We start from the raw sequence: 18,716 nt of genomic DNA, 5'->3' as shown, positions 1-18,716 counted from the left end.
GCTTTCAACAGTGATGTAGTAGGAGGTAGGAGGTAGTAGGGCCAAGGTTTGGGAGGAAATATGAGGAGCTCTGTTTTTGACATGCTGGATTCGGTGGTGGTCCATCCAGGATGATGGAGAGACATTCAAAAACTTTGGTCTGTACAGCAGGTGTAAGGTCAAGGGTTGAAAAGTAAATTTGTGTGTGATCAGCCTAGAGGTGATATTTGAACCCAAGAGATGTGATAAAGTCATCTAGAGAGAGTGTGTAAAGGGAAAAGCGAAGAGGTCCCAGGACAGACCCCCGAGTTACACCCACAGAGAGATCGACAGTGGAGGAAGTGTTAGCAAATGAGACACCAAAAGTACCATGGCAGAAGTAAGAGAAGATCCAGGATAGAGCTCTGTTATGAATCCCAAGAATATGGAGAATGTGAAGGAGGTGGTCCACAGTATCAAAAGCTACAGTGAGGTTAAAGAGTGTTCCACCAGTATCTATTTACATCTATTTACATGTATTTATATAAAATTACTTTTAACATGCTCTCAAATATAACAGATCTGTTAACTATCACTGTAAAACTCCCTTGCTTTATCCATTAAATACAGTAGAACTATATTTCAGACTGCCACAGGTGCCTGTACTACAAAAGTAATGAAATGCAGGCCCCATGAAATGCAGGCCACATGAAATGCAGGCCCCCAGACAGATTTGCTACTGAGATACTCACAGGAAGATTCAGAAAAGTGTTGAAAAAGTCTACAAAGATCTCATCCTCAAGTAAATCCAGGATATTACAGGATGCGACTGGCTCTGAGAAGAGAAAACACTGATTATTAAAGAAGCTTATAAGACACACTTTCATATTGTCATCCTCACCCATGGAATACCCACCAGCTCCACTCATTGTCATGGAAACATACGTAAATAACAGTGCAATGAGTAGGACGAGAGTGCAGTGTGTAGGAGGCCCACTGAGTGTACACTAAGTCAAGCAAAGTGTGAGTGTAGTGTGTTATAAGCACAGTGAAAGTACTGTTTGGAAGAACAGTGCGAAGAAAGCACACTGAGTTTGTGGTGTGGGTGCAGTTACAGTGCAGTGTATATGAAGCACAGTTAGAACTCAGAGTGTATGAACCACAAAATCGTTCGCTGTGTTAAGTAGTAACCAGTGCAATGCATGAGAAGAGTATATACTGTACAAAGCACAACTTAAGAGCAGTTCACAGTGTTTTAGTGCCGTATACATTGTGAGCATTCTGTTGCTGTGTGATGTCAAGATTCGGATTCCACATTCCATCCTATCACAGTCCACTATGGCTTGACATCATCAAATTTGTTTAAAGTGCATTTTTTGATTGTCTCTTTTTTGCAATACAATTTTTTCCCAGCAAACATTATTTCATGAACAAATTAACACTGTAACTGGCGTCCATAAACAATGACCATTTGGCAAATGGTGATCGCTCCTCAGAGCAGTCACATGATTGTTGCAGCCCTTTATCTGGAAATGGAAGAGGAGGAGGAGTCCTCTTCCTCTTCCCTGCACTACAGATAACGTCAGAGCGCAGGACACAATGTTTTCTGGAAAACCAGCAATCAAAGGCATGGCATATCCACTATGTAATGGGGCCATTGGAGTGGGATTAAAGTTAACACAGGAACGTAAAGGCGGTGTTACTCACATCCAGACCCTGAGGAAGACACCAAGAGACGGGTTATTAAGTTGGATATTTATTATATGAGTAATACATTGATGGGGGTAAGGGGGGAAGGAGGTGGGAGAGAGCTATTTTACTATTGTCTCAAGTTCTCTATATATCCCCTCAAACCTCCCTCCAAATAACATATGGAAAGACTCCTGTGCTCAAAGAGGAGCACACCTTAGATATCTGGGAGATATGGAAAGTACATTTAAGCAACTCACAACCCATGCTTCCTAAAATGATATCCATAAGAACTATATTGACAAGTTGAATGCACCTTGTGAAGAATAGGGTACTGGTGTCAGGCCCAACAAGATGAGAACTTACAACCTCTGCTATTCTGGGCAGATCTAGTAATGTGCGCTAAACCATCTGATGGGTAGCACCATTGTCACACACTTTTGAGCTCTACTTCTTAGCCAATGCATTTTTTGGCAAATGCTTGTTTTCTATTGACTGTTATTTTTTCTGTTTAGTGTTTGGATTAAATTGTTTCCAATTTGGGTGGCTTGTTTTTAGTACATTTTAGGATTGTTTAGCATTTTTAATTATTTATTAGTTTTGTTGGCTACTGGTTTAAATTCATTAATTGATTTGTTGGCTAGTGTTGTAAATTAATTATTTGTTTTGTTAGCTAGTGGTTTTATTTGTTTAATAGTTTGCTTGGATAGTTGTTTATTTAATTGTATTGTTTTGGAATAACATAATTGTAATAATTTTGCTATTTTGGTGATAGATAATTATTTGTAATGTGTTCTATTAGGCTATTTAGTTCTTTTATTGTTGGGGTGTTTATGTGCTTCTGTATTTATGTGATTATTGTGTATTTTGGGCCTTAATTATTTGTATTAGCTTGACCATTGAGTGATATAGTTGCCTATCATGCCCATATTATATGGGTATGATATACCACTGTGTGTGGATAGGCCTCACAGGTCGGTAACGGGGGACGGGGTTAACCTCTTAAGTACTATAGCAGTTATTAACCGCTACCGTGATTAAGGGGCCATTAGATTGTATAATGTATTGTATTCTTTCTGGCAACGGACGACATGGACAAGGACGCCCTTCATGGTGGCAGGGGTAAGTAGAAAGGTTTACTTTATTTATGCTGCCTGGCTAATGTTTGATTTTATAATGGGCAAATGAGCTATAATCCATAGCTGGATAGTAGTAATTGTGCCCATTACTGTTTTGTATGTGTTGGGGGGAAGGGGGAGGTGTATTTATTGCAATGTATTCCACATTTTTTTTTTGCAACAGGATTGGTACCGCAGGACAGCAGGGACCCCCGAGGACCCCTAGACACCCATGAGTACCACTCGGGGACCCCTGGACACTCACGGGACCACCCAGCCTCTGGCATCAGTCCTGTGCAGAAAAAAATACAAATGTTTTTATGTGAGGGCACAGGGTGTGGGTGGGTTGTGTATTGGTGGGTAGTACATATTGTAATGTTTATTGGGGGCAGAAGGGGTGAGTGAAGGACCATGTACCCCCTTCTCTCACCCCCTCAATAAACCTGCTATTGTGCCTTAACCCCTTCATTGCCTTAGCGGCTATCTGCTAAGGTAATGAATCTGCTTTAATGAAACTGTATTAATAGTGTTCGGGAGCAGGGGGTCTCCTGAGCTGAAGCGCTTTGATTTCTGCCTCAGGGACCCCCTGCTTCCCGAGTTGCAGGCCCTGGTATGGGACATCAGGTGCCAGTTTCGCCACCATTTTTAAATCGTCCGCGTCACGTGACCAGGGGATTTAAATAATGAAGGAGATAAAAATTACATTAAAGCAGCTTCATTTCCATAGCGGACAGCCGCTACGGTAAAGAATTTGCTCAAATTGTTTTTTAATACTACTGTATTGTAGCAGGGGGTCCCCAGAGCAGAACCCCGTTAATTTGAGGTCCAGGGATCCCCTGCTTCCCGAGATACAGGACCCTTTATGGGGTGCCGGTATCTCCTATGCATTTAAATGTCCCGCGTCACGTGACCGTGGGAATAAAATGCATAGGAGATACTGGCATCCCATAAAGGCGCCTGTATCTCGGGAAGCAGGGGGTCCCCCGACCTCAAATCAACGCGGTTCTGCTCCGGGGACCCGCTGCTACAATACAGTAGTATTACATTTTATATTTAAAACTTTTGATCTATTTCGAGATTTGCGCAGGGAGAGGCGGCTCTCTCTCTCTCTGCAGCAGAAAGAAATCGCCGGGTGAGTCCTTTTCAGAGGGGCGATCACCACGTCGCCGGCAACTCGACAGTTTTGCAAATGTTGCCATCACAGGTATTCGGGGCTTTCTACCTACCGTGATTGTAACGCTGTAAAAACTGGCGATTTAAACAGCCCGGCGATTTTTATTTTCGGCGCTTAGTGCATAGGCCCCTATGCACCTAGGCTCCTGCTGTGATTCCTGTCTGCAGTTCTGCCTGTCTTTGATCCCTGCCTTTGGACTACTCAGTCACCCTCCACTGAATCCGGAACTGGACCGCACTATTCATGCTTGTTTAGGATCCACATCCTGGGTATGGATCGGTCTATACTCGCCACCTCTGCCTAGTGGGTCTGTCTCCTGGACAACAACTAGCAACATACACAAACGTAACAATGGGCCCCCTTTGTTAAATGCTGCACTTCACAATATCTTTGTAATGCTAAAGGTTATTTGCTCTATTTTAGTACTGTCTGGATTGTGACAGTAGGAGTAGCTGGCATCACAAAATAAAGGTGAAGTCCAGCTAGCTACCCCTAAAACCGTGTAAACTGTATGTCTCAGTAATATTTAATTCAGCCAGATGTATTTAATATCTGGGGGAGAACAGGGAATGTATAAATGTAACCCATGTATGTAAGAAGGTATTTCAAGCACGGTCTTCCCTGTAAATGCAACCCCCAGTCCAGAGAGCCAGCCATACAACGTAAGTGATTTGTAATCTATGTATAAGTACTGCAATGTATTTGGGAGGGTCAGCCCTGCAAAGTGTAAATTAGGTTATGTGACTGTAAGTATAATTTCTATGGAAAGAGACTCAGCAATTCACTTAGCTGAGCTGTTCCATGGAAATGATATGCTCAGGACAAAGATGGGATGGCTGAGGTGCCAAGACGTATGGTGAGTGGCGAAGGGCAGTGGATCAGATCTGGAAGTAGAGTCCATTGTATTCTGAAGCGCCTACCCAGCGGGAGGTAGACACTGGCTAATAGAATCAGTGGCCAGGTCTGAACCCCGCAGGCAATGTTTCTCTTGGACAGTTTCTCCCCGAGTCTTGTGTCCCTAAGCCTGCTCCCCTCCTCCCATTGTCGGTTTGCTTGCCGGTTCGCGCTGGGATTGGCTGACAGCCCGGCTCAATGTTAAAGATAGCCAACGGGAACTATGTATGGAACCAGGCGGCACAGCAGTTTAGATTCACCCAGCTTCAGCAGCAGATTGTGTTGAGTAGGATCCTGAGAGATCCCCCTTGCCTGATGGAGCTACAACCGGCGGACTAATTGGGCGGTGATTATCTTAAATTTCTTTCACATGGTTATTTCACTACATATACTGGACATTATCAGACTTTCATATGCCAGTCAGTTGAAAAAGTCCTCTGAGAAGGACGAAACGTCGTATTTGGTGCTATTTTGATAATGAAATCTTTTGAAAATCCGCATTGTGCCCTGGGTCATCAATTTTCACTATCTCAGGATTTATTGGCAGTTTGCCCTGAACCAGGAGCACCGGTTGTTGCAAGTATATATTATACCTTATTGTACTGGTGTGCAGCTTTACCATCTTCTGTTCTTAATAAATAGGCCTGACATAGTTCTCCCAAAAGGATGTTTGTGGTGTTTGTTAGGAATGTAGCTGGAAAATGCATGACGCCTATTTTATATTTGTTGGATCTGAACTGCTGCCTATACAGAGATTTGTCTGGCTGACGTGGATAGACAAAGCCCAATTAAGACTTAATTTGGGAAAGTGTCCCTTTACTTCCAGAAGCTCACTATATATACAATATATATATACAATATATATATACATATATACACATATATATATAAATACATATATACACACACACACATACACACAGTATATACATATATATATATATATATATATATATATATATATATATATATATATATATATATATATAGTCATGGTATGGAGATTTGCCCTCACGGTTTGGTTAGAAGGCAGATGCTTGTCCCATATGCTGCATATAGATGTATGGTGACCAGGGGATCCTGATGACCAAGGAAGACAGCACACCGCACAGATGATATCCAAAAAAGTGTATTATGAAACACAGGGCCGCCAACGTTTCGGTCCTCGTAACGGGACCTTCCTCAGGGGAATGCACTATATACTATACATCTATATATATAGATATATATATTCATATACAAAAGGCTTAGCTTGTATATATGTACACAGCTACACACCACTTAGCAATGTGTTTTTGGACCCTCTGGTTGGGAAGGACAGTCCTGTTTCTATCTCAATGTGTACAGGTTCTTCATAGAGCTCATCCTGATTTTTGGAGGCATTAATGCACCCCACAAATTATTTTGAAACTGAGTGCCTAATTGCATGGTATAACAGGATTTTAGGTTCTAAGCAAACATCAGTGTGGCTCCTTTGACCATGCATCTCTTAATTATATTTGCATTATAAATGTATGAAAGGATTTTACTGCACGGAACCAAATTAAACCCCCCGACAAATGACAGACACTGAGCAGCTGCTCTGTTCAGCTCCGCTATCGAAAAAATACCGTCTGGAGCCTCTTCTTGCCAAGACATGAGAATAAACATAACTTGGACCTGGTGGAAGAGAATAGAAACAGAACTGTCTGAAAAGCTCGTCCGAGTTTCGCCCTTTAGTTCTTGTACTGGAGGGGCTCATCCCCAGTTTCCTTCAGCAAGCAGGTCCGGATCAGTACCTCTGTCACGGCATAAGGGTCGCAGTTGGCTGAAGGACGGCGGTCCTCAAAGTAACCTTTCTTCTCCTGTGCCACTGTGCGGGAAATGCAGATACTTGTATTGCGGTTCGCCACACCGGCGGAGAACTCATTGAGATTGCAGGTTTCGTGGAAGCCGGTGAGACGGCGTTTGTTGTCTGAACCCCCTTTGGGATCGTAGATTCGGATGTGGTACTCGTGACGCTTGCCTAAAAGCTCAATGGCTTCCTCTATGTGCCTGGAAAAATGAATCTCTGATTAACACAACAGTTTTTTTTTGATCCTTTAAGTAATTTAAGTAATTTCTATCCTCCCTTCACTTTACCCCCACTGTTTGCGCTTCCATCATTTTCTCTATTTCTTGTCAAATTTTTTTTTAATTCTCTCTCCCCTCCATTTTTTTCACTTCTACATTCATTCATATTTTCCTCCTCTTCTCCAATCTACCTGCCTTTCTCTTCCTCTTGTCATTTACGCTCTCTGTCCCTCTCCTTATTTCACTAATTTCTCTAATGTCACATTATATCCAGTTTTCTTGCATTCTACAGTACTTTCTCTCTTTTGTCTCTCTGGCTTTGTTTCCATGTCTCTCTCTCTCCCTGGTGTCCCTTCTACCCTTGTGTTCTTGTTCCACTCACTTGAGGCCTCCCTCCTCACGCATGGGCTTGGTACTGAAGTTTGTGTGGCACCCGGCTCCATTCCAGTTTCCAGTGACGGGTTTGGGGTCGAATGAGACAACAATCCCGAAGTCCTCACAGACGCGATGCAGAATAAAGCGAGCGATCCAGAGGTGGTCCCCCATATTAATACCTTCGCATGGTCCCACCTGGAACTTCCACTATTAAGGAAACACCGTTTATAACAGTCCTTGCAATATAGTACTTGGTCACAGCGTAAGGTTTCCCATGACAATGTCAGTCATAGTAAGCTTTCCTAAGCAGTGACTTGTTATAGCATGTGTTCCCCCTGTCAGGGTCAAAGTCCACTTGGGAAATAGCAACCTTGTGTCAAGGTGCTGCTAAGTGCCCAAATACCTTGGCTACTCCCCCAGCAGTTCAGTATTGTTACCTGTGCTGGCATAACTTCGGCATTGGTTCCTGCAATCTTTACGCCGGCATATAGGCATGCCCGATAATGAGCCTCCACAATATCTCGGCCGTATGCCTTATCTGCACCCACTCCACAGTAATATGGACCTGAAGGGAGACAGAGGTGTTAGGCATTGAGAGAGACAGAAAGAAGGAGTGAAAACAGTATAGATAAATAGGAGGGGAGCAAGTACTTATTATTATTATTATTATTATATGATAGACTTTGTCTTTTTATGAATTTTTGGAACATAATAGTGTTCTTTTCAGCTTTGCCACAGAGGTACTGTTTTTTGTTCTCATTGAGGGATATGGTTATTTATTTAATTAACCATCTCTAGTGTTTTAACAATATTCCTTTTTCCTTTCCCCTTTTCTTATTATATATGATATTCTCACATTACTGTTTTGTGTTTCTCTGTAGCCATTAGTGCTTTGTGTTAGGTGGTGCCTTGATTATCTATATGAGAGAGATAGCTAGTGCTTTTTTTCTCTCGTTTTTAAGCCTGATTATAGAACAGATGGGTCCGTGGTGACGCACCAATTGTGTGTAACCAATCCGATGACAGGCGCCACCATATAGGAATCACTTGGTGCATATTCCAGGTACTCTTTGACAAAGTCCTAGTTACAGGACGAAACGCATCAGAGTTTCCTTGTGGCATTTTTGTAAATGTGTAGTGCACATTAAAAGCTACTTTTTTAAATTCATTGATTGCGCTCTATCCTTACCCATTCGGACGGCTGTGAACCGCCATACCTGCTGTTTTTTTCATTTGGATCTCCCGGGCTGGAGCACGCCGACACTCCACATGGATTAAGCCTCGGGATTACAGCGTTGGATCGGCGGCATCGACGTGTCAAGTTTGTGAGTACTACGCCTTCAGGGGCTTATGGGGTGTGCATAGGACGCCAGGATTTGTGAGGGTAGTGGCGGAGTAGTATTCATTACTGGGAGTGTCTCTCATTGTACCCTTGCTCCCTACCACTTTTTAGCCCCCCTCCTGAGGCTAAGTCCATATTGCACGCAGCAAGCCCTTTTAATACGGTTATTGTTACTGTATATGGAGTTGATCTGTGGCAGGACTTATACAATTATATTTCATCGTTACAGTGCCTTTGCATGTTATTTTGGAGCACCGGTTTTCAAAGTTCATTCTCCACTCTACACTTGCTGCCAAGGGGACCTGCAATGCATTGCACGGCAGGGTTAAATAAATGAAAAGAGAGGGTAGAAGGGGATGTTAATACTAGATATACAAACCAAAGGAAGTAACATTAGATTACAATCAATCTAACTGTTTAGTCACTTGTTTGTCCAGGACATACCTTGGGGTTCTGGGAAGCCATTGGACGGCCAACCGAAGGGCTGTCCATCCATCCCCAGCAGTGTATATTCTTGCTCCATCCCAAACCACGGTTGCTCATTGGATACCATGCTCATTATCTGATTACATGTTTGCCGCAGGTTCGTTTCTAGGGAGGGAAGAGTCAGGAGAGAGGTTTTAAATGTATCCAGATGCCTTGTGTTTCTCTGTTGAGTTAAATATCATTAAGGAAGGACTTTATGTGTTAAATCACCAGTTCACATACACACAAGACAGCAGTCAACACAGCCACAAAAATAATTCCATGAACATTTAATACATATACCTGGAAAACAGCACAGAGCAATTTCTTGCACTGACCTGCTGATTTCTTTAATTATATTACATGCTTTTCCTCAACAAACACAGGTTGTCACACGAATATATCAACACAAATTTTGTAATGATTACAAATATTAATTATTCAAAATTATAAAGTAATTTTTTATTTATTTAGGAATAACTACATGGTTAGAGCATTGGACTTCAGGTACTAATAGGGCTGGGTAAAAATACAGCATGCCCGCCCTGGTCTATGGCAGGCTTCATAAAAGTTAAGGGCAGCATCAGGGCAAATCATACTGCCTGATTCTCCTGACTATCTTAATTGTTGCGTGTGTCCACAGGCGAGACAATGTAGAAGCTAGCTACAGCTTACACTTGGATAACTTTGACCTCTATCGAACACAGCATAGTATATAAAAGCCGATACTAAGGAGAGTAGAGTGTAGGACTAGGACGGAGGGGAGGGTGGTGGTTGTGCCTGCAGGAAATGAGAGCAAATGCCTATATAAAAGCAGAGCATTGGGTGCAATCAGCTGCACAGAAAAAGGAGGAGTTGCTGATGCGCTATTGCACATCCTACATCTGTAGTTTGCTGCAGCAGAGGGTGGAAAACCTAGTCCATCGAATGACAAACACAGGCTTACACTTGTATCATGGAGAAATATGTTTTTCTTCTACTTTCTTCTTACAACCCAATGCTCGCTACTAAAGAACAAATCTTATTTAAGAATGAAACGGTGGTACAAAGCCTGACCTGCTGTCTTTCGATTGTATTTTAGCACTTCACAGAGCACCAGTTTGTTGGGGTCCTTCCGGAAGGGGTCTCTAAACATGGCGATGGGTATCAGGAACATGTCACTGTTTGACCCCTCTGATTGGTATGTGCCGGCGCCACCAAAGTTCCACTCGGGTAGATCTGCACAGGGTTAGAGCCACATTGTATGGGAGGGAATATCTATTAGAAAGGGGTGGTCTTCATTTAAATTAAATGACTTTTTGAAGTGAAACGTCTTTTCTGACACCTACAAAAATGTCGCTGGCACAAATGACCTTCATGGTGATGGAAGTGACGTCACTGTGAGCAAAAGAGACTGTGCGCATGCGCAGGAGTAGCAGTAACCCTGGCACACTTTTGGAGTTGGAGACACACACACCGAGAGAGACACACACACAGTGACACAGAGAGAGTGACACACACACAGTAAAAGAGACACACACACAGAGAGACACACAGTCAGAGACACACACACAAAGATACACGCGCATACACACAGATTCACAGAATTCACAGTTAGTATAAATATACATATGCAAATAGCTAAAACAGGGGGGGGGGGGCGAGCACGCGCATTCTGAGTCAAACTTCTTTGCGTTTTGTCACTGAAATTGGGTTTTTGATTGTTTTTTATTAAAAACATCCCATCACAAATACAACTTCTGTGACCAAACAGTGACAAAAGACAAAGAAGTTTCACGTAAAATGCACGTTCTCGGCACACCCACCCATTTTTTTTATTGAGGGGGTATGTATGTGTATTTGATATTCTAAGGAAAAATTTTATTTTGGGAAAGTGAGTTCTGATCATTCTTCTAAATAGCTTAAAGTAAGGTGAGTTTAAGACGGAGACGTTTCTCAAAGTAAATTTTGTTTATTAGCACAGCAAACAATTAGGATAATAGTACCGTGTTGCCTCAGCGTGAAGAGAGCAAACACCTGGTCAATGCAACTGATCTCTCCTTAAACACTGGATTGTATACCTGAAGGAATCAGTACTTCTACTTCATTCTTACATCATGCATACAGGCATACCCCGCATTAACGTACACAATGGGACCGGAGAATGTATGTAACTATGTAACACAGGCATACCCCGCATTAACGTACACAATGGGACCGGAGAATGTATGTAACTATGTAACACAGGCATACCCCGCATTAACGTACACAATGGGACCGGCGAATGTATGTAACTATGTAACACAGGCATACCCCGCATTAACGTACACAATGGGACCGGAGAATGTATGTAACTATGTAACACAGGCATACCCCGCATTAACGTACACAATGGGACCGGCGAATGTATGTAACTATGTAACACAGGCATACCCCGCATTAACGTACACAATGGGACCGGAGAATGTATGTAACTATGTAACACAGGCATACCCCGCATTAACGTACACAATGGGACCGGAGAATGTATGTAACTATGTAACACAGGCATACCCCGCATTAACGTACACAATGGGACCGGAGAATGTATGTAACTATGTAACACAGGCATACCCCGCATTAACGTACACAATGGGACCGGCGAATGTATGTAACTATGTAACACAGGCATACCCCGCATTAACGTACACAATGGGACCGGAGGATGTATGTAACTATGTAACACACGCATACCCCGCATTAACGAACACAATGGGACCGGAGAATGTATATAACTATGTAACACAGGCATACCCCGCATTAACGTACACAATGGGACCGGAGAATGTACAGGTATGTAAAGCAGAATGTACTTAAAGTGAAGCACTACCCCCACTTATCGATGCATGTACTGTACTGCAAATGTCATATACGTACATAACTGATGTAAATAACGCATTTGTAACAGGCTCTATAGTCTGCCCGCTTGCGCACAGCTTCGGTACAGGTAGGGAGCCGGAATTGCTTTTCAGGACATGCTGACAGGCGCATGCGCGAGCTGCCATTTGCCTATTGGGCGATATGTACTTACTCGCGAGTGTACTTAAAATGAGTGTCCTTAAACCGGGGTATGCCTGTACTCCATTTCCCCCCACCCTAGCTATACTTTTCAGCATTTTCCAGTTATCTCCTTTCTGTGGCTTAGTGTAGGGGATGGGTATTTGATGTGTTTTAGCAGACTTGGGTTAGTCAAGGTAAACATGTTGCAAAAGTCTAATCTTCAGGGAAGGTCAATTGTACATAGACCTAATTCAATTCTTCATTGTTCCCTGCAGCTGTATTTTTCTGGAGGTTGTTAAAATAATCTTGCTGACCTTCTTCAAACTAACCCTATTCTGCATTCAAACCTGAACCCATCCCTTGCAGGTTAATGCTTGGACAGTCTCTATGGTGGTCTCTTTTGGGGGGTATTATAGTCCAAAGTCCAACATAGCTTTAGGTTACTGGGGCACATAAGCCAACAGTTGGGAGATATAGTCTTCCCAAACTTGCTAGTCAGATATGGTATAGCTGTATATTTTGGGGGATGGGAGGTTATGTTTCTAACAGGGAAAATAAAGGGGAGAAAGAGGGGTGAAGTCACACCTTTGATGGTCTGGGGCTCGTTGTCCAGAGTGCGAGTCTTGCAGCGCAGACACTGCCCTGTTCCGTCAATCCAGATATACATGGCCTGGACCTTCTCTCCCTGTGGCAGATCCAGGTACATCTGCTTTACTGCCTTACTCAGCTGTGCGCTGGCTGAGATCGCCATGTTTGTACAGAGAGAGGACACTACCGAGTAAAGAACACAGAAAAGGAAAGATTACATTGCCAAACACTAAAACATGCACTTCAAACTATAAGCATAAGGTCCCTACTTACACATTCTTAATGTACAGCAGACATGCCCAGCAAGGGAGGTGTGACATCAACACAAATATGTTATAAATAGGCAAAAATGTTGGAGGAAAATATAAAATACAATTCACCAAGTATGTGTGTGTGTGTGTGTATATATATATATATATATCTTAATATATAAAATCGAAAGGTTGGTACTAGCTGCGGTGAATCTGATTGGTCCTCAGCCTCTGGCCAATCAGATTGGTGGCTCTATGACGTCAACCGGCTCTATGACGTCACCCAACTCTCTCTCTCTCTCTCTCCCTCTCCCTCCCCCCCACCAGCTCCCGGACGGAGAGGAAGCGCGGCGCGGCCCTCCTGCCCCAGCCACCAATGCTCACTTACCTCCCTCCCTGGCGGGGGGACAGGCAGTGGGCAGGCAGCCTCCGGAAGGACCCCCTTCCTCCTGCAGCTGCCCCCGGTAAGATGGCGGCGCACAGCGGACAGGCGGGGGTGGTATTCAGTCAGGAGAGAGGGGGGAGGGAGTCAGGAGAGAGGGGGGGAGAGAGGGAGTCAGGAGAGGGGAGGAGAGAGGGAGTCAGGAGAGAGGGGGGGGAGAGGGAGTCAGGAGAGAGGGGGCGGAGAGAGGGAGTCAGGAGAGAAGGGGGGGAAGCCTGAACAGCTGTGAAGAGGGGGGGAAGGGAGTTGAGAGGGAGGATGGGGGAGGAAGAACATTACATCACGGGCAACGCTGGGTATATCAGCTAGTATATATATATATATATACAGTATATATTATGAAATAGCAGCAACCCATTAATGAAATGTGAATTAATAAGGAGCCATCAAATGGAAGTATTGCTTAAAATGAGTATGGCTGTTACATGCAATTTCAACATTCGCCAAGTGTTTTCTTTGGAAATGAGTGAGAATGCTCTTATCACAATGACTTCCCCCATCTCTAGACATTTGCAAATGAATGAGTTATGAACCAAACACACAAAAACAAGTGTACACTTACAAGAGGGATAGGTGAACAAATACACACCGCAGAAATAGAAGCACGCAAAGTAAGGATAGGGGGACAGATGGACAGAACAGATACAGTCACTAATCAGATCGGATGTTCTGAATACTTTTAAATTGCCCCTTTTAAAAAAAAAAAAGCTATTGATTGGCTGTCTAGTCTGTATCCAGCACACAAATGAAAATGACTAAGGATATGGGACTGAGCAATGTAACTGCAACTGCTTTCTGTCTAAATGTTACTATCTTTCTCTTTTTTCTTTGCCACTGTTTGTATTTCCTAGTCCAGTGATTTTCAACCGGGGTACCGCGAGCACACATCAGGGGTTCCGCGGCCGCCATTTGGGGAGAGCTGGGATAACTCTCCTAGCTGTCCCGGGTCCGGCGGCGCGGCTGCACCCCTGCATAGCAGAGGCGCAGATGCAGAACGGTCACTGCTCTTTCCTCTCCCTGCTTCTGCATCAACTTCTGTCTGACAGGAGGGAGGAAGTGTGAGAGCCGGATCTCTTAAAGAGACAGTTTGTGTCTGTGTGGGGGAGAGAGAGAGAGTGTGTGTGTGTGTCTGTGTCTATGTCTGTGTGGGGGAGAGAGTGTATCTCTGTGTGTCTGTGTGGGGTTGGGAGAGCGTGTGTGTGTATGTGGGGTTGGGAGAGAGCGTGTGTGTGTGTGCCTGTCTCTGTGTGTGTGTGTGTGTGTGTATCTCTGTGTGGGGCAGAGAGTGTGTATGTCTAAGTGTGTATGTCTGCGTGTCCATGTCTGTGTGGGGGAGAGTATGTGTCTCTGTGTGTGTGTGTGTGTCTGTGTGTGTGTGTCTGTGTGGGGTTGGGGGAGAGAGTGTGTGTGTGTGTGCGTGTGTGTGTGTAAGTGAGAGGGGGACTGTGTGTGTGGGGGAGGGGGACTGTGTGTGTGTCGGGGAGGGCGAGAGAGAGTGTGTGAGAGGGGGAGTGTGTGAGGGTGAGTATGTGTGGGAGGAGTGAGTGTGTGCAGGCCAGCAAACAGGGGGGGGGTTCTGCCGGAGTTGGCGTTCCGGGCCACGTGAGTCAGGGCCCCCTGCGTGGCCTTGCCTGTTTTATATTTTTTTTTAAAAAGTCAGAAAAAAAAAAGAATACCGGCAATCTCCGTGCGCATGCGCAGGGAACGCAGGGTGTCCGGCCTCCTGCCTGTGGGCCCACTCCCTCCCGCTCCCAACGTGGGACAGCAACCCAGCTTCCCCCACGCCCGTCAACCCAGCTCCCCCCGTGCCCGCCTCCTTCCCCAGGCAGCAGCCGCGGAATTAGCCCGCCAGTCTTGCCCCCCCCCCAGCCGCCCACCTTCCATGCCCCTCCCCCCGTGCCTACCTCCTGCCCGGGCAGCAGCAGGGGAAGTGTCTGGCGGGCAAGGAAGCAGCACCCACCCTGTCAAGGTCAGTCACCCACCCAGTCACTCACCCACCCAGTCACTCAAGGCAGTCACCCACCCAACTCACCCACCCAGGCAGTCACTCAGTCACCCACCCAGTCAACCCAATCACTCACCCGGTCAGTCACCCACCCACCCATTGACTCAGTCAAGCACCCACCCAGTCACTCAGTCAAGCACCCACCCACTTACCCACCCACTCACCCAGTCACCCACCCACCCAGTCACTCAGCCATCCACCTACCCAGTCACCCACCCAGTCACTCAGTCACCCACCCACTCAGTCACCCACCCACCCAGTCACCCACCCACGCAGTAACTCAAAGTCACCCACCCAGTCACCCACCCACCCAGTCACTCAGTCAAGGCAGTCAGTCACCCAGGCAGTCAGTCACCCAGGCAGTCAGTCACCCACCCAGGCAGGCAGGCAGTCACCTGTCTTTTGTTGAAAATGTAAAAATAAACAGATTGCATTGTAATGTTTTTTTCTGTATTAGAATAAGAAGAAAACAGTTAAGTAAAAGTTGTGCGCTTAAAAATATTTTTCTGTGGTAGGTGCGCTATGGGTTTGGGGGGCAGGGAGGGCTTGCTCCTTTCATTTGTCCTGGGCCCCATGATTTCTGTTGGCGGCCTTAGTGTGTGTGTAGGGGGGGGGGGGAGTGTCTGAGTGAGAGAGGAAGAGTGTGTGTGTGTGTAAGTGAGAGGGGGACTGTGTGTGTGGGGGTGAGGGGGAGTGTGTGTATGTGTGTGAGGGGGACTGTGTGTGTGTGTGTGTGTGTGTGTGTGTGTGTGTGTGTGTGTGTGTGTGTGTGTGTGTGTGTGTGTGTGTGTGTGTGTGTGTGTGTGCATGAGGGGGAGTGTGTGTCTGTGTGTGTGTGTAAGTGAGAGGGGGAGTGTGTGTATGTGGGTAAGGGGGACTGTGTGTGTGTGTTGTGACTGTGTGTATGTGTGTGTGTAAGTGAGAGGGGTACTGTGTGTGTGAGGGGGACTGTGTGTGTGAGGGGGGTGTGTGTGTGTAAGTGAGAGGGGGACTGTGTGTGTATAGAAGAGAGAGAGAGGGGGAGAGCGAATGTAAGGGAGAAAGTGAGGGGGAGAGGGAGCGTAAGGGGGAGATTGTGAGAGGGGAGAGACACGAGAGACGGGGAGGGAGAGGCGAGGGACAAGGGGGGGCGAGGGTTGGGGTTCCCTAACCAAAAAAAAAGGTTGAAAACCACTGTCCTAGTCAGTGTATATAACCATTCTGTCAGCACCTTTTAAACATCCTGGGCAACCCCAAGATTTGCAAACACTGCTGCGTTAGGCAAATGCAAGAGAAACAATCACAGGTGTGTGAAGGGCACGCTGAAGAGACAGGTATACAGACTGGAGAGAAAGTGAGACAGGCACAGAAAAGAGACAGGAGACAAGTATACAGACTGGAGAGAAAGTGAGACAGGCACAGAAAAGAGACAGGGAAACACAAGTGAAACATATAAAAGATAGATGGAAAGACAGGTAATGTACACACATTTGAATCATGTAAATAGACACACACCAGAGTGGAAGAGACCCCTAAAAACAGTGAAAGTGACAGACAGTATCAGACAAGCAGGGATGGTCACCTGTAGCAGAGGAAGGTATATGTAAGGATGCTGATGGGTTAGAGAGCTGGTTGCTGCTAGCTGTTGTCTCTCAGTGCTTGTTAGAAGCTCCCATTCTCAGGTTTGAAGGAGCCAGTTATCTCCTTGCATTTATTCAGTCGCTCAATGCCGGCCCACAGGCTGAGGATTGGCTGTGTGCAGACATGATCACACTGTACATTCCAGGCTGGAGACGCTCTCATGGTATTCTGCCATTGGGCATGTAAGGGGGAAGCAGGTGTCCCATGCTGAGAAACCTCAGCACATCTCCAGCATAGAGAAAAACAAGTGTGAGTGAGAGAGAGAGAGAGAGAGAGAGAGAGAGAGAGAGAGAGAGAGAGAGAGAGAGAGAGAGAGAGACAGCAATGGGAGAAAGAAAGGCATACTGTATGTAACACATATTGTACCCCCCCCCCCCAATCGCAGATGTGGGTGGTGCAAGGAATTACATGTTACCAGGTGTGATGCGTATACCTGCCGGTTCACAGGAAGCCTGAGTCTCCGCTACTGGGAACCTGAGGTGCTTCTCTGAAACGTTCTCTCGTCGGTCAGCGCCTCCACCTATGTAGGATTCTATAGGAATGTAGAATGGCCCTAGCATAGGAACCCACCCAGAAACCACATACACCAGGGTTATGGCTAAAAGGTTTACTGGACGAGCAAAACAACACTCAGTATCATAATATAACAGTGCAACAACATCAGCATACACAACAGTATATAGGTCACACTCTGCCACTAGCTGGCGGCTATAACCTTGCCCCTAACTGGGCTGTAACCTTCTTAGCCCCTAACTGGGCTATACCCCCACACCCCCTTCCCAACCCCGTGTCCAGAGAGTCCAAGCCCACCTGTGTGTGAACAGGCCTTTCACATGTGAGAAGCAAGGTAACGTTGGTGCACGTGTGGAAAGGTGTGAATATCTGCCCTGGTGCCCCTGCACCTGGGAATGTATCTATTCTCTGCAAGGGAAGCTGTAAACACTATTGGCTGCCTGCAATCATCTGACTCGTCTGCCTCTAATGCTGCTGGGAGTTGTAGTTCCCTGTGAGGCTTTTCCCTATGAGGACCGTGTGGGCTGCTGGCTAATGGCGACCTATGCTTCTCTTTCTGCGCCTGCGCTACCTGTAATGGCCACCGCAATGCCTCCCTGCGCCTGTGCAAACTATTGGGGCCTGCTGCGTGGCGCGCGCTCTTCCGCTCCTCTCCTACCTGTACTAAGATGGCCGCCACGGCTATCTGCGCATGCACGACCCTCCGTGCATGCGCAAGCATCCCCAACGTGGCGGCGCCAACCAACATGGCTACTCACCGATGATGCCCTGGTCTGGGTTTCTCCCATCTGGGAACGAAGATCGGATCTCACCCAGGATATCGGACAATTTACCCGGGAATTCCGCAGAGTCTTTGATATGCCTGGCCGCAAGGTAACTGCCGCTTCTTCTCTTTTTCATATTTCTCAGGGAAGTCGATCCGTGGCCAGATACGCTTTTGAGTTCCGCACTATTGCTGCAGAGACCGGATGGACTAATGAGGCGTTAGCAGCTGCCTTCTGGCAAGGTCTTACGGAGATTTTAAAGGATAAGCTCGCTGCACATTAACGTCCCACTGATCTCGAGGAACTCAGCTCAATATGTATTCGCATTGATCAACGTCTGTAAGAGAGGAGAACTGAAAGATCCAGTCATCGGCAGCTTACTCAGAGGGTTACTTCTTCCCATGCTGAACTCCTTCTACCAGATATCCCAGAGCCTATGCAACTTGGG

The 18,716-nt window shown here is 45.7% G+C and overlaps 1 protein-coding gene across 1 annotated transcript; it reads right to left on the bottom strand.

Annotated features, from left to right (window-relative positions):
* Positions 1–6,136: 6,136 nt before the first annotated feature.
* On the bottom strand, positions 6,137–17,234 carry LOC142503382 (glutamine synthetase-like). The gene is made up of 7 exons (XM_075615514.1): positions 16,933–17,234; positions 12,671–12,856; positions 10,124–10,285; positions 9,047–9,193; positions 7,698–7,825; positions 7,268–7,467; positions 6,137–6,867 (listed from the first exon to the last, which is right to left on the bottom strand). Exons 2-7 carry the CDS (start codon positions 12,834–12,836, stop codon positions 6,549–6,551), a joined length of 1,122 nt encoding a protein of 373 aa, XP_075471629.1. The 5' UTR covers positions 12,837–12,856; positions 16,933–17,234; the 3' UTR covers positions 6,137–6,548.
* Between the last annotated feature and the right edge of the window lie 1,482 nt (positions 17,235–18,716).

The sequence above is a fragment of the Ascaphus truei genome, chromosome 10 (genome assembly GCF_040206685.1).
Source record: "Ascaphus truei isolate aAscTru1 chromosome 10, aAscTru1.hap1, whole genome shotgun sequence".
Lineage (NCBI taxonomy): Eukaryota > Metazoa > Chordata > Amphibia > Anura > Ascaphidae > Ascaphus > Ascaphus truei.
Note: the sequence above shows the minus strand (reverse complement) of the source record. Positions and strands in the feature narration are given on the sequence as shown.

Coding starts and splice junctions, on each gene's coding strand:
- LOC142503382 (XM_075615514.1), bottom strand. CDS start 12,836: ATGGCGATCTCAGCCAGCGCACAGCTGAGTAAGGCAGTAAAGCAGATG. Junction 9,194..10,123: donor ATACAATCGAAAGACAGCAG/GTCAGGCTTTGT, acceptor TTCCCTCCCTAG/AAACGAACCTGCGGCAAACA. Junction 7,826..9,046: donor TGGCTTCCCAGAACCCCAAG/GTATGTCCTGGA, acceptor GTCTCCCTTCAG/GTCCATATTACTGTGGAGTG.